The 15,609-nt window shown below is 39.5% G+C and overlaps 1 protein-coding gene across 5 annotated transcripts in view; it reads right to left on the bottom strand.

Annotated features, from left to right (window-relative positions):
- Positions 1-360: 360 nt before the first annotated feature.
- LOC119740021 (kinesin-like protein KIF20B) overlaps positions 361-15,609 on the bottom strand; it is a 40,520-nt gene continuing 25,271 nt past the window's right edge. For 3 of the 5 annotated variants that reach the window (XM_038215209.1, XM_038215213.1, XM_038215210.1), the window contains 15 exons: positions 14,760-14,918; positions 14,171-14,329; positions 13,397-13,555; positions 12,891-13,091; positions 11,501-11,665; positions 10,572-10,730; positions 8,986-9,186; positions 7,866-8,030; positions 7,079-7,246; positions 6,832-6,963; positions 5,218-5,490; positions 4,163-4,279; positions 3,782-3,896; positions 1,832-2,037; positions 361-456 (listed from right to left, as the gene is read on the bottom strand). In XM_038215209.1, the coding sequence (XP_038071137.1) occupies positions 373-456; positions 1,832-2,037; positions 3,782-3,896; positions 4,163-4,279; positions 5,218-5,490; positions 6,832-6,963; positions 7,079-7,246; positions 7,866-8,030; positions 8,986-9,186; positions 10,572-10,730; positions 11,501-11,665; positions 12,891-13,091; positions 13,397-13,555; positions 14,171-14,329; positions 14,760-14,918 (2,463 nt within the window). In that variant the 3' untranslated portion in view covers positions 361-372. The remainder of the gene's footprint in view (positions 457-1,831; positions 2,038-3,781; positions 3,897-4,162; positions 4,280-5,217; positions 5,491-6,831; positions 6,964-7,078; positions 7,247-7,865; positions 8,031-8,985; positions 9,187-10,571; positions 10,731-11,500; positions 11,666-12,890; positions 13,092-13,396; positions 13,556-14,170; positions 14,330-14,759; positions 14,919-15,609) is intronic. The other 2 variants (XM_038215211.1, XM_038215212.1) reach the window with 2 other exon arrangements.

The raw sequence follows: 15,609 nt of genomic DNA, 5'->3' as shown, positions 1-15,609 counted from the left end.
TGTAGAAAAAAATGCCAATAATATCGCAGAACACGACACATAGACCAACACATGCTGAACTTGTAAAATATCGCAAAACACATACAGTAGAGGTCAATAAAGGTGACCCACACGGAAGTCACATGATCATAACATTTTTTTTGGTGTACTGAGCAGTTGCCGTCCGTACTGCAGCTATCTGCATTGGATTTAATTGGGCTAAGTTGACAACCGTTTCCAGTATGTTTTACCACAAAAGTCCAACGTGAACCTGGCTTTAGTTCTGTGTTAAATTATAGTATGCCTTATATCAAAAGACAAATTGTGAGCTTTAGGTAAATTATTTACATTTAGCTATAAAAGACAACAATGTGCTTATTTTTTCTTTCTTTCTTACACTCTTGTGTTGCGTGATCTTAGCTTGCGTGTGACAATACTATGAGAGTTGTCACTCTTTGATTCACCAGCGTTCAGGACCTGTGGTGACAAAGAAAAGGAACGGTTTCACTTTTGAGGGGAACATCTTTTCAGCAATAGATTTCTCACTGCATGTAGAGGTTGTGAACAAAAAGGTGAGTTGTTTTGGCAAATGAGACAGAACTGGCCAGAGGTCAAAATGAGGGTTTGCAAGTATCCGCTCCGTTCACAAGTACCCCCTCACCGGCAAAGAGAGTACAGTTGGGGGTGACCATTGATCTCCATATACACTGTGTATATGGAAATCAATGGGGGTGACCGACTGACGCCATCTTGCCCAAATGCAATTCATTTGCCACGAAGCGCAGCCACTGCGTGTACATAGAACAAATCCCCTGGTGCGCGTGCGTTACACACAAGGAACAGTGCGCGTGAACCAGAGAAATGTCCCGCCCTTGGGACGTCGTTGCTAGGTAAAAGGGCGCCCTCTTTGTCGGCGCACGGAGCCCATAGGAGAGAGAATAAAATTCCCCAAAATAATACTGTTTGTTACACTTCAATAAAACATGCCGTTTACAAGTTACGGATGTTTAAATTCGCATTTATCAACGTTTCCAAAAGGTAGTATACTGAGAAAAAGGCATTTAAAGTTTCGAGTTTTGTATTTGTGAAAATGAAGATGCCCATTGTTTTCTCTTAAAAACTCTTCTATTCCATGATTTAAATACAATTTCTTAAAAATATATGTATAGTAGAAGACATATCAAAGATTATGAATATCAATAAAACTGAAAATCAAAAAATATTACCCCATTCGGTTTTCCCTTTTTCTCCACTACTGCTTGTACCAAGTTCCATCTCATTTTGCCAGAACGCCACACAAATATGTAAGTCATGCATTTTAATTTTGGTATTGCCATGTAAATTTACATTTTGAAATATTATTTCAAGAAGAGTTGCAATACAGTTATTGAAGAAGATGGCTAATGACTAATTTTTTAGAGTTAAAATGTTTGTTTTTTATCATTTGCTAACTCTGATAATGGAATAAAATGCCTCAATCATATTTGAAATAATTTTCACTTTATTGCCTGAAGCTGATATACAGGGCTCGTTCAATGTAGGCCATTTCTGTAGGAGAACTGCAACTGCGTATTTTGTACAATCAAGCATGCATTTGCGCAGTGTTGAAAATGTTCCAAACATGTGTGCTTGTTGCTCGAATTGTGTTCAAAATACGACGCAGCCGATGCGCGTTATGCAACTTGATGCTCAAAATGCCGATGCACGTGGATGGTCTGTAGGAAATGAAGTCATTTGAACGAGACCTATTGGCAAGTGCCATTTTGAGCCGATACACGTATTATACATTCTGATTTGTCTTGCTGCATTCAAAGTCAAAGCATGCCGGGTTGTCAAGAACTCCAAACCATACCTCAAATGGCGAGCTCTCAAACGGTACTGAGATGTCCGTCTTCAGTAGACGCCTCTTGCGTTTCTTCTCCGTGGTGGGTGGAGGATAATAGGCAACCTCCTGCACTTCTGGAGACTTGGTTGGGGAGGTCATGTGGGCTGCGGCCGACTCCACTAACTTCTTGGCTGAGGTTTGGGAGCGAGATGAGAGTTTAGACTTAGAGGCAGCTGAAAACACAAGCGGAAAAGAGAGAAAGCGGGGTATAGCCAGAGGGAAGGAGCAAGGCCATTGAGGACCATCAACACATCATCAGAGTTGTTCAAGAGTGAGATTTTTATATTTCACGTCCATACAATTTCATTTGACTTCCGACCCCGTAACCAAAATATTGTAGGCTATGCAGTTATGCACACAGTCACACATTGAACTTGCACAGTGTTCCATAACTTTTGGACAGATTCTAAGTCAAGTCCTTAAAGTCATACACACGCAAGTCAAGTCAGAGGCTAATGTGACAAAAAGTCAACAAAGCCAATCGTTTGTCTTAGTTCCTTTCCTACTTGTGACCCCACTTGTGATTTGACCTGACTTGCAATCTGACTTGTGATTTGTATTATAGCCTAACTTTTGTTATTGACATGTGGTCTGACTTGTGACCTGACTGGTGATTTTACTAGTCACCTGACTGGTGAGTTGACATTTTACCTGACTTTCGATTTGACTTGTGACATGACTTGTGACCTGCAGCCGATTTCATAAAACCTTACGCAACTCCGCATGCCCCACAATTTATTGCGTAAGCTGCACAATATTTCACGCTGAGCAACATTTCACTTATGACACTTTTCACAAAAGTCTCGTAGTTGTAAGTCTGCGACTTGCGTAATAAATGTTGGCGTAACTTGCACAATCATTTCAGGTGGCGTAACTTGTGGCGTAGCGAATGAAACTGACCCATTTTACCAGCAAATCGCGATCATCATGGAGCCTGTTATTGCACAACTTATCAAGGTTGATACATGACACTCACAGCTGCTTGTTCGATGTAAATGAATTTCTATTTTACTCTTAACAGAGGCTTTTAGAGGTTGCCACAAGATTCCGAAGAAAGACAAAATTACTTTCAAAATGGCGGACGAAGAAATTCATACACAAATCGCCATCGTAAACGCTGTTATTATCCTTGTCCAAGATGTTTAAATTATTTAAAACGTTGCGCAGCTACGCCAAGTTTCATGAAATCGATCGTTACTTTATTGCGCAGCAAATTTGTTGCGTAAGTTTTATGCACTTTTTTTTCTTCGTGAAATCAGCTGCTGACTTGTGATTTCACTTGTGATTTGTCTTGTCACCTGACTTGTGATTTGACTTTTCACCTGACTAATTTTGTGATTTGACTTGTGATAAATCTTGTGATTTGTCTTGACTTTGAGACTTGATTTAAGACTTGACTTGGGATATGACTTGTCACCTGAATTGTGATTTGAATTGTCACCTGACTAATTGTGATTGTACTGACTTTATGGACTTGACTTCCAATCTGCTTGAGATACTTCTCTTTCATTTCCTTTGTTTTGATGGCCAAGGAATACCTGGAAGATTTTCTATAAATTCTCTATTATGTGATGATGGGATTGTATTAGCAGGTTATGGCCTTGATAGACGTGAATAGAGCGGTTAATCATTTCTACTTTCTATTAAAGTCGAATTAGATGGCTAAAAACTATAACAAACTATAAGCACAAACAGAATTTTAGCAAACAACAACACAATCAAGCTTTAGCAAACACAAAATCAGAAGTAAGGAAATGTGAAGCAGAAAGGATTGTTAAACTACTGATTCAGAAATCAACACAAGATTTTGGAAAGATTGAAGCAAATCTGAAAAGCGCAAAGCCTAAGCAGAAGTTCACTTAACAGAAACTGGCACTTTCACACAGCAGAGGTTTGACTCAGACTATGAAAGAATACCTGATTTTGCAAATTGAGTGTTTTGTAGGAGGTCTCCGATCCGTGATAGGGCAGCTCTCTTCCCACGATTGCTTGCTGAGGGAGTCTCTGCCGCGAGGGTGTTTTCATCTTGATCCTGAACACACAAAACAATAACAATTTATGAAAAAGTAGGGTTTTGTGTGGAAGACGGGTAAAATTTGGTTAAATTGGTACATTTTGCATGGAACTTAAGTTGACAGTACAGCAGTTTTGATTCACATAGAGATTGTGATGACACTTGGAAAAAAAAACCATGTAGTTCAAAAACCATGCACAATAAATCTAATACCAAGCCATGGACTACATCAAAATAGACAATTGCAGAGGATATTGCAAAGGCTAACAATTTCACAGCCTTACCAGATCTGTCTCGCCCCTGTTAGCTCTAGTATTGCGCTTCCGAGTGCTTCGTACTGGCCTGGCCGCACTCTGCTCCTCCGGCCGACTGCGTTTTTGGTAGGCATCCATGTCAATTTCCTTTAAGAGGTTGAAAAAGGACAGGAACAGGCATGTAAAAATCAAGTTTGTAGACAACTTAAGCCATGAAGCAATGTTTGTGTGTTTGTGCTTGGAAATTGTAGAGTGGAGAATTTATTGCAGGGCTTTCTTGAATAAATGTGCAAGCACTTTATCCCAATGGATTGAATGGCATTCTCAGGATGTAACCTGTTAGCACAGTTTGTATTCCCGTAAAATATAGGCATTTGTAGGTTTTTGGGATGCAAAACCGTGCAGAAATATATCTAAATGCTTATCTCGAATTCTCCACACTAGATAAAGTTACCAAATTTTGAAACACTTGTAACAAAAAAAAGGTTAATAGGTTTTGAAAAATCAAACTAGGTTTTCAAAGATTTCCAAGAGCCAAAATATAGGCATTTGTAGGTTTTGGAATGCAAACCCGTGCAATTATTTAGCATGAGGTAGCAAAAATATATCAACTTGCTTATCTCAAATTCTCCACAATAGATAAAGTTACCAAATTTGAAACACTTGTAAAAAAAAAAAAAAAAGTTAGAGAGGTAGGCCTCTATTGTTGACGTGGTTGTTTTGGAATTATAACTGAACTGTGGGTCAACTTGAAACTGTTGAAATGTATGACAGAAAATAAAAAATTCGATTTGTATAGGTTATTATAGGTTACTTTAATAATTAGGCTCCCAAATTGAAACATAGGGTTTTCATAGGTTTTATAGATTTAAAAAGGTTTTGCTGTGAGGCTTGCAATACTCCATGTCTACTGCATGGACATTGCTAGGGGGTGAGCAGCTATACACTCTAAGGAATGTAAACCTCTTGACATTAAGCAATTGAACACTTTCCCATGTAATCAACGTGCAGGATGTGGACATATCTGGCTGACTGGTACTCAAAAAGAGAGGCTTCTCAAAAAGAGAAGGAAGCATGGAACAAACCTCTAAGAGTTCTGTACTCTTTCGTTTCCTGGCCTTGCGCGTATTAGCCCTCGTCTTGCGAGCGGGCTGTTTCTTTTGGAGCGGTGTGAGGTCCAATTCCACGCGAGTGCGACGTCTACCGGGTTGGTGAAAACTCTCCTGATCTTTGACGTCCACGATGAAAAGGTCGGGGGAGTCTGGGTCTGGCTGTGGGGATGATGATGGTGCCGATTGTCTGGTTGTGGTGGAGGACTCAGAGCTGCTGCGTGAAAGACGTTTAACGTCCACGGTAACCTGAAGCGGTGATTTGAAAGGATTACACACAACTGTTTTTCATGTCCATCATTTAAGGGCTTCCTGCATGGACAAGAGGCGGTATTTTTTTGCCACTGTGAAGAGCCCAGTGTATGTATGGGACACACCATGTACGCATGTACTGATTCACCCCCGTATAGCGTGAAGTATGTGTCTTCGCATGAGTGTCAGGCCTCGTCAGCAATGTGTTTAAATGTCACTCCAAATGGTCTCCCTTTCTTACCATTGATGGGAGCCCATAACGAACCTTAGGTATTCTCTAGGAATTTTCCCAACCTGTTATTGGAATCAACCACTATTCAAGAACCCGTTAGTATACATGCTTTGTAGTTCAACTTTATAGGAGGCATCAAGTCCTAAAAGCATGTATAACAGTGGGTGTAGTTCTCAAAGCTGCAAAAATCCTCTGAAGTCTACTAGTGGATTTTAGTTTGTCTTCAAAAGAGGTGCTAATTGACTGCTCAGTTGAAATCTCAATGCAATAGCGCATGCAAGTCTTGACAGTTCAATTTTCATGTAAACGTCTTGGTACCACACACAGAGCAGTCTTGTCACAGACTCCAGTGTTACCAAGCTGTTATCTGCATGATTGATTTAACGAAAGTTGCGCTCCAATTTTTCATTTGATTATACTGTTAATGATTATTTGCAAAGTGGGTTTAGTTCTCAAAGCTGCAAAAATCCTCCAAAGTCTACCAGTGGATTTTAGTTATGTCTTCAAAAAAGGTGCTAATTGACTGCTCGGTTGAAATCTCAATGCAATAGGGCATGCAAGTCTTGCCAGTTCAATTTTCATGTAAACTTCTTGGTACCACACACAGAGCAGTCTTGTCACAGACTCCATACCAAGCTGTTATCTGCATGATTGTTTTAACGAAAGTTGCGGTCCAATTTTTCATTTGATTATACTGTTAAGGTCCATTATTTGCAATATTTGTCAATTGTAATGATTTCTTTCCTTTCACAGAGTCTATCCATTTCCCATGAATGGATAAGCCTAGTCAGAATATAGGAAGTTTTACCAGGCATGCAACTGAGAATTTAGAAGGAAAAAAAGAGGAAATGCCAAACCACACAAGACTTTGTACAGTATTTTTCAATTAGTAATGGCATTCATGAGAAGTAAGAAAGGAGGAGAATGTGGCCTCAAATTGTGTTCGCCAAATTAGTGTACAGTAGACTTCGTTATCACAGACTCAAAATTCAGGTTAAAGACTAGTGAACAAAAATCGTACATTTTTGTGCACAATGAATGGGACTTCACTTAATACAAAATCCAACAACATTTTGGCTTGGTCCAACCCAGTTTGTATCAATTACCTCAATGAGTCCTAGTTGCTGCTGTAAGTGGCGGTTGGCGTCCTCCAATTCTTGGATGGCATGGCTCTTCAAGACAAGGTTTCTCTTGGATTCGGCGACGACTTTCTCCTTGGCATTTCTCTCCTTCTCCATCTTGAATCATGAATGAGAATTCAATTTTTAATTTACCAGATAGTATTTTTTTCTTGTCGTATTCATGGCTTCATAATACAGAGGTGCAAAACTAGATGAACCTTTCCATTCTTACCTGTTCTCTCAATTGCTGTACCTCCCTCTGAAGCTCTCCTTGCACATTGGAGGTTTGGCCCCGCCCCTTCCTTGACCTCCCTTTTGTCTTGGTACTCGATGTGTCCTCTATGTAACTCTCATCATCAGTAACACTCTGAGAGTCTGAAATGTTTTCTATCATCTTAGTCTGCAAAGAAATTTAATGAAATAAATTTCAAATTTTTGAATGAAAGCACTTTCTCCAAATTTTTCATTCAGTCTCCAGAATATGTATGGAATTTAGCAATGGGAACTCATAATGCACATGTGTCCTTCAGAAAGACACTTTACACCAACTGCTTCTCTCCAAGCAGGAATATCTAACAGCACAGTCCAAAGTTAAGGAAGAAACTGTTATTGGAACTTGTAAGCTCTGGAATCTTGCAATGGGAATCCATAATGTATGCATCCTTCAGCAAGACACTTTACTGCAACTGCATCTCTACATGTAGGAATATCTAACAGCAGAGTCCCAAGTTGAGAAAAAAACTGTTATGGGGACTTCTAAAACTTTGGAATCTGGCAATGGGAACTCATAATGCACATGTGTCCTTCAGCAAGATACTTTACTTCAACCGTTCTCTCCATGTAGGAATATCTAACAGCAGAGTTGTAAAGCTTTGGAATCTTGCTATTGGAATCCATAATGCCTGTGTCCTTCAGCAAGACACTTTACTGCAACTTCATCTCTTCATGCAGGAATATGCAATGGCAGATTAAGAAGCTTAAAATGAAGATATGGGTAAATATAAGTTAATGTCTTTTACCTTAAGCTGTTCAATGTGCGCATCTTTTTCAGCTAGCGCCGCCTCATTCTTTTCCTGTGTCTCAAGGAGGGAAGTCATCCTCTGTTCCAGGGCCTTGACGAGACTGTCCCGGTCCTCACGCCACTTGTTGAGTGTTTCCTCTTTGCTGGCCACCTGCTTCATAACCTGAAGGCAAAATGGTCCAGGGCAGATCTTAACATGAGGCTCTACATCTTCATGGACAACTGTTACATGGATCAACATTAGGCAGGGTTCCCACAGAAATCTAAAAATATAATTCCATGACTTTTACACGACACTGGCAGAATTAAGGCTTGCCACGACCCATTCATAGGCAAAAATGTTGCAACCTGACGCCACTTTTTTTTCAGTTATCATCTCAATGAAGGTCATTCATTGCAAAAATGATGATAGGACATGAATCTGGGACTGAGAAATATTTCCAATTTTGTTTGGAAATACTTTGAAAATTTTCTTGACTCCCCATAGACTTTGTACACAATCGTGGAAGCGGCGTCAGTTTTTTCCCATTCCTACGCTGTTTTGGTGTCTTGGAGCCTATCTACAATACACTTGACCAGTCCAGTTTGACACACGACTACTGAGAACCCAAAAAGCATCACAATGGTGCACTGAACATGCAACAAGTGTACAGCACACATGCAAAAGAGAAAGTACCACAAATTGGAAGACTGTCATAGCCAAATACTATGCATCTTCACGTACGGGTTGTGAAGGACTCCATGACTTTTCCATGAATTGTTTTTTTCTAGGAATATTAACTTCACATGACTACTTGTAAAATAACCAAATTCCATGATTTTCCACAATAGCTTTATTTTGAGGATTTTCAAGGATTCTCCATGAATGTGGGAACCCTGGTTAGGGTTATAGTTGCTATTGGTGTTACATTTGATTTTTGTAGCTTTTATCTTTTAGGAATAACTTCATCTTTCTGCTTAGTAAAATCTGCACCCTTTGCAACTCAAATAAATGTTTAAATCACTAAGATAACTCTCAAGGTGAATCCTATTTTTTTTTAATGTGTCAGATAGCTTCTAGTAAACTTTAAAAACATAACAGACCTTTCAATTATAATAAAGAAACAAATTATTTCAACCTCTTTCTCCAGTGCAGTGACTTTCTTTTGCAGCTTCTCAGCTTGGAGTTTGTCAGGACAATCAACAGGATGATTCTTGGACTCAATAAGTTGTTTCTGAGAGTTCTCAAGCTGGCTTCTGAGCTTGTCAATGTCCTGCTCTAGGGTCTTGATGACCTGGTTGGAATCCTTGAGGGTGGACTCTGATTGAGATAGCCGTGCCTTTAGTTTACGAAAAAAGCAAAATGGGGAAGTTTAGAATAATTTTAGCAATATAACATTGTTGCTCTATCCTGGTTAGGTCTTGGAACATGACCTTTATGCTACAGTATACAAATATTGAGTAGCTCGGCGTGGAATGGGAGGAATATTATCGCAAGGTAAAATCTGGACCTTTTCATTTCACAAGGCGAAGCCGAGTGAAATGGAAAAGACCAGATTTTACCGAGCAATAATATTCCTCCCATTTCACAATTTAAAGCCACTCAATATTTGTTTATATAACTGACATATAGATCCTTGTCATTTGATATATTTGAAGTTTTATTTCAATACAAAACTGGAGGAAAATGTATTTCTCTCTTTGAAACCACCCCTTCACGAAAATGTTAGAATCCAACGCTGTAGCGCTTGCTCTTTGGAACAATACGCGCTACGCGCAACACTGAACGCACACACCAGCATGCATTTGCACACAAATACCGCATCATGATCCTAACTGTTGAATAGTATTTCCCATTCCCCATGGGCGGATAGTACTTGAGAGGCGGCGTGAATGGGAGCAATAACAAATGTCACGTGATGTGAGTTCCACCAATCAAATGACAAGGATCTGTATGTCAGTTATATAATATACAAATATAACATGGTTTGGATAGTTGATATTCACTCCCCAAGGCATTGGAAGTTGACAAACTTCACCTCGGGAACTAGTTTGTCAACTTCCGATACCGAGGGGAGCTAATATTGACTGTCCACCCGAAATAAACTATGTCATATTTGTTTTACTATACTTCATACATTTGTACATATTCAGTTGCCAAGTTTACTTTTCGTTCCAGTATGCACCAAAAATAAAATCGTCATAGAACTTGTCCAGTTAACCAAAAGTATATTATTGCTCAACTTCGCTAGTTCAGTTCTTTACAATACAGTATTTTTGAAACAGTTGTTTGTGGACAACTTTCTTTTGCACAGGAGGCATCTTTATTGTCCATAAATGTTCTCCAGTTCGGTATCATTGAGCTCGGGAAAATTAACCATCTCTTTGTGTGTAGCTCACTTGGGTGATGTTTGTGTGTGTGTACTACAAGCGTGGGACAGTTCTACGACTGATTTGTAAAGTGCATGCGTAGTACACTGTCTTACCCATGCGACAGTCTACTACGGATGCGTATTTGCCCTGCGCGTGAATCCGCGCGCGCACGCTTGGTAAACAGCAAAAATAACATCTGGCACGTGATGGTGAATTGACCAGTGAGAGTTCGGCTCTTGATCATGAATCTGTATGAGGTACAGTAATGTAAATTGTTGAATATTTTCAGTGCAAATAAAAATCTTCCAACTGAAGTCCTACAATTAATGATGCTATCTATTATAATCGCTACCTCAAGATCCTCGACGTGCTCATCTTTATCAGCTAACGCTGCCTTATTCTGTTTCTGAGAGTCTTCCAGCTGGCTTCTGAGCTTGTCAATGTCCTGCTCAAGGATCTTGATGGCCTGGTTGGTGTCCCTCAGAGTCGACTCTGATTGAGACAGCTGCGTCTTGAGTCCCAGAGAAGATGCAAAGAGGAAACAATGAAAAGAGAACACCATCATATTCAAACTTCTTAACAAGCATCTGAAAGTGACCTCATTGGAAAACATGTCCCACCTCTGAACCTACAGGGTGAGTAAAAAAAACACCCCGAAACCCAAATGTCGGGACTATTGTTTTAGTGAAGTTCTTTATGTAGCACTTTCAAAATCTAGGATATGAAAGCCCAATTCATAAGCTTTGTTGTAGTACAAGAATCATTCAAATCACTCATGTACTTTTCAAGTTACAGAATTTTAAACACAACCACCGTTTTAAGGTTCTGTCCACAAAAAACTTCAGTGTTCTTTCAGCAAAATGAAAACAAATCACATAGGGGTGTGTGTGAATTGTTTTCGTTTTGCTGAAAGAATGCACACCTTTTTTGTGATCCGTGGACAGAACTTTAAAACGGTGGTTGTGTTTACAATTCCGTAACTTGAAAAGTACATAAGTGATTTGAATGATTCTTGTACTAAAAGAAAGCTTATGAATCGGGCTTTCATATCCTAGATTTTGAATTTGCTACATGAAGAACTTCACTAAACCAATAGTCCCGACATTTGGGTTTCTTTTGTTTTTTTTACTCACCCTGTATTCAAAATTTTTGCTCATTTTCAGCATCCATCAGAAACCTCCCACCTTAAATCCAGTTGATAAATTAAGTTCCTGTCAAGTAGTTGTGAGTGCTGTCAGAGAGTAGACACTGATTAAACTTGACAACCGTTCTAATTGTTACCTTAAGATGCTGGATGCTTTCATCTTTCTCAGATAGTGCTGCCTCGTTTTCCGTTTGTGTCTCAAAGAGGGACGTTACCCTCGTGTCCAGGGCCATGACGAGACTGTCATGTTCCTCACGCCATCTGGCGAGTGTTTCCTCCTTGCTGTCCACTAGCTCCTTGATCTGCAGGCAAAGTGAAACAGTGGAGATGCTGAGATGCTACCGGAACCCAATTTTACATTGGGGCTGTTTTTCAATTTCATTATGACGGTCAGCAAGTTTAACTGACAATCCTTCAGAGGTAGCCCTTCTCCAACCCACCCTGAGGTAACACACTGAGTATACAGTGTTTGAACGTTGGTGAAGGGCAAAACCTAATTTGATTTATATCACCCCAATGCAAAATTCCATCTTATAACAAAATACAATCAAGACTCGGATAAGCTGGATCCTAAATTAATGAACCGGTAGCCAACTGAGAATGAGACACAGCAAAGATAAATCAAGTTTGTGGAAGTTCTTTTACTAAGCGTAACCTATGTCTTCAAAGTCAACTTTTGTTCTGAAAAGCTCTATACAAGGAATGTTTTACTTGTTACGATAACTCACTGAGGTAGGGGTGTACATTAATGGGTAGTACGTGAACCGAGTACCCGATTAGAAAAGCATGGTTACCCAGGCACCCAATTAAACCCCACCCAAAAATTTGAATTTCTGAATTTGCTCCTCGAATTGTTCATACATGTAAAGGTCTGCACGATAATACTACCACATAGGTGCATCAATACAGCAAGATACAAGGTGTGTACAATGAGCATGCTTTAACCCTAACCTTCCCAAATCCATTCCCATTCCCACCTATAGTAGTGGTGGTATTGTGGTGATTTCATTAGATTTGGTCCTAAAGCATTATATGAAGCAGGGTCAGTGATGGATTTTGGCAGACTTGGTCCAATACTAAGTAAAAGCCACTAGGTAGTTAGGGTTACGGTGTAAAACTGCAACTTTTGCGAGCTTCATAAACATGAAATATATTTTGTTTTCCCATGTACCCTGATTTTCATTTTGAAAGATTCCCATGAATCTCTTTCAAACCTTTCTTGTTCATTGTCTGAGATGTAACTTAGTGATTTGTAAAGTTTGTTACGAGTACCCTATCCAATAATCTGGGACAGGTTCCTGACATCAATGGCCGGGTACTCAGGTATCTGTTTCACATGCACAGCTCCACACTGAAGGAAAATATTTCTGGTAAATTCTTCATTGGGCCCATCAAATCCTCAAAACAGTATCTAGATGGGATTTCCATAAAAAAATAATGAAATTTGAACATTTTCAATCTCTTTCTGAAGGGCAGTCACACGTTATGAAATAGACATTTCCATAATAAAACAAACAAAATAATAACCTCTTTTTCTAGTGTAGTGACTTTCTTCTGTAGCTTCTCAGCTTGGAGTTTGTCAGGGCAATCAGCAGGATGCCTCTTGGACTCGCTCAGCTGTTCCTGAGAATCCTCCAGCTGGCTTCTGAGCTTGTCAATATCCTGCTCCAGGGTCTTGATGACCTGGTTGGAATCCTTCAGAGTTGACTTGGATTGAGAAAGCTGCATCTTTAGACAAAAAGGGGAGAGTTGGGCATACCACGCAAAAATCCTGGCTAAAGCATGGAAAGTGACAAGTCTCGAAAACCAGCCAAACCTGACCTAAATTTGTCGGTTGCGCCATGAAGTGACGTATCCTGTGCACAGTCCACATACTATACGTCAATTCGTGGTGCACCAGAAGAATTCTAGGACATTTTCAGTGGCCATGAGAACCTCCATCCTTAAAGCCTAGCCCAGAGAGGAAATCGAATATGACATGTTACTTTCAAGAGACTGTGCATGCTTTATCTGATATCTCTTACAACAAGTACCTCAAGATCCTTGATGCGTTCATCTTTTTCGGCTAACGCTGCCTCGTTCTGTTTCTGAGAGTTCTCCAGCTGGCTTCTGAGCTTGTCAATATCCTGCTCAAGCGTCTTGATGACCTGGTTGGAGTCCTTCAGGTTTGACTTGGAGTCACACAGCTGCATCTTTAGTCCGAAAAAATAAAATGCAACCAGGTGAACTATACAAAAAAGTTTTAAAACGTACACATTTTGTCTAATAGAAGGTGATATAGGCCTACATTTGCAAACGTAAAAAAACTGCCAAATTATTATGAAGTACCTGAAGTAAGTGAATAATAGTCTCAAGCATCCTGTGAAATCATGGCACCTGGTGTGCTGTCATTTTCGAGGAAAGTGGAATTTTGTATCAATTTGCAACGATGGTCAGCCAACCATCACGTCGTTGGGAAAAAAACCTGACTTTTTTCAAACACTAGCCCCATTTTACCAAATTTAGTCCACATTTTGTTTGCAATCGGTTACACAGCCATGAACGGGTGCAAGCCAGCTAATCTGGTTCCCTGATCTGAAAATTTCCTTGTGTATATAGATCAGGGAACCAGACTACAAGAACAGTATTTTTTTTCTTGGTTTTTCCAGTATCTATGAACACAAAACTTTAAACATGTCAGTGTAACAAAAACATCCTTACCCCAAAATCCATCTCTTTCTGAAAATTATGGCGAAAGCAAATGTTGTATTTTAAATTTAGATGCGCTAAATGAGGATATTAACACTAGTATTGATTATGATTATTACCTTAATATCCTTGAGGACTTCATTTTTATCAGCTAACGCTGCCTCATTCTGTCTTTGAGAGTCCTCCAGCCGGCTTCTTAGCTTGTCAATATCCTGCTCAAGGGTCTTGATGAGCTGGTTGGAGTCCCTCAGAGTGGACTCTGATTCAGATAACTGCGTCTTTAGTTCCAGAAGGAGTTACAAAGGGAAAGAGTTTGGAATAATTAAAAAGAACAACACTGTCGTTAATATACAAATAATAAAATGTTTGTGAGTGCAATGGTAAGAACAATTTCATGAGGTGACAGATGGACTGTTCCATTAAACAAGGCGAAACTGAGTGGAATGGAACATTCAATTTGTCACCTCATATATATATCTTTTCCATTGCACGAATGTGATACATTTTTTTGTTTTACACAACACCTGAATACATCCTCATCATCTGATTGGTCGGAGCTGCCAAAAGCTAGCCGTGAAATGGAACTTCCATTTACTGTGGAATGACATGTGATCACTGACCCACCAATCAGATAATGAACGTTTATAACGGTTTATGTATAAATCCCGGTGAGACATTGTCGAGTGACAGTTCAATTGTAATTGTTACCTCAAGATGCTCAATGCGTCCATTTCTGTCGGTAAACGCTGTCTCTTTCTGTCTCTGAGAATCCTCCAGCTGGTTTCTGAGCTTGTCAATATCCTGCTCATGTCTCTTGATGACCTGGTTGGAATCCTTCAGGCTTGACTTGGATTGGGACAGCTGCGTCTTTTGTTTCAAAGATGATACAAATGGGGAGAGTTAAACAACAAAATACACTACAGGTTTGGCGTTTGTCTTTGTTACAAGTGCAGGGTGATTGGCTACCACACTATATGGTTGTACATTGTCTCATACAGTAATATGCACAACTCGGGATCAGGGATGATGTTCGAGTCCAAGTCTCAAGTTTATGCTGTGAACTATATAAACAAAAAGAGGAAAAAAAATCTCACACAATCTGTAACGTGATCAGGTTGAGCCCAATCTCCCTAAAAGATGGCTGCTCAGTTCTAGCTTACCATTGTAAAGTGATAACCTTTAAATTGAACTGCCAATTTTAAAAAATACGTAGCATTATTTCTATTATGTGCATGTTTTGTTTTTTCCATTTTTCCCATTTCAAGCAACAAACTTGGTCAAAAACTAACCTGTGGAGGTTTTTATCTAAATGGCTCCTACACATGAGAAAACAGAGAAACATATGCGGAATTTTTTTTCTCGTAACAGGATTCTGTTGCTAACATATATCAAAAAGAGAGCCAACAGGAACTTTCTTAATTAAAACAACCTTCAATGATTGATTTATTACAAACTATACCACTTTCGGGCAGAACAATTTCACAGGGTATTTGGTACCAGTCCCATCTTAACTTTGAGCAAGGTTTCCCCATTGATTCATTGATTCGGTAGGTCGTCC

The sequence above is a fragment of the Patiria miniata genome, unplaced genomic scaffold, assembly GCF_015706575.1.
Source record: "Patiria miniata isolate m_02_andy unplaced genomic scaffold, ASM1570657v1 HiC_scaffold_4, whole genome shotgun sequence".
In the NCBI taxonomy this organism is placed as follows: Eukaryota; Metazoa; Echinodermata; class Asteroidea; order Valvatida; family Asterinidae; genus Patiria; species Patiria miniata.
This window is presented reverse-complemented; position numbering and strand designations above follow the sequence as displayed.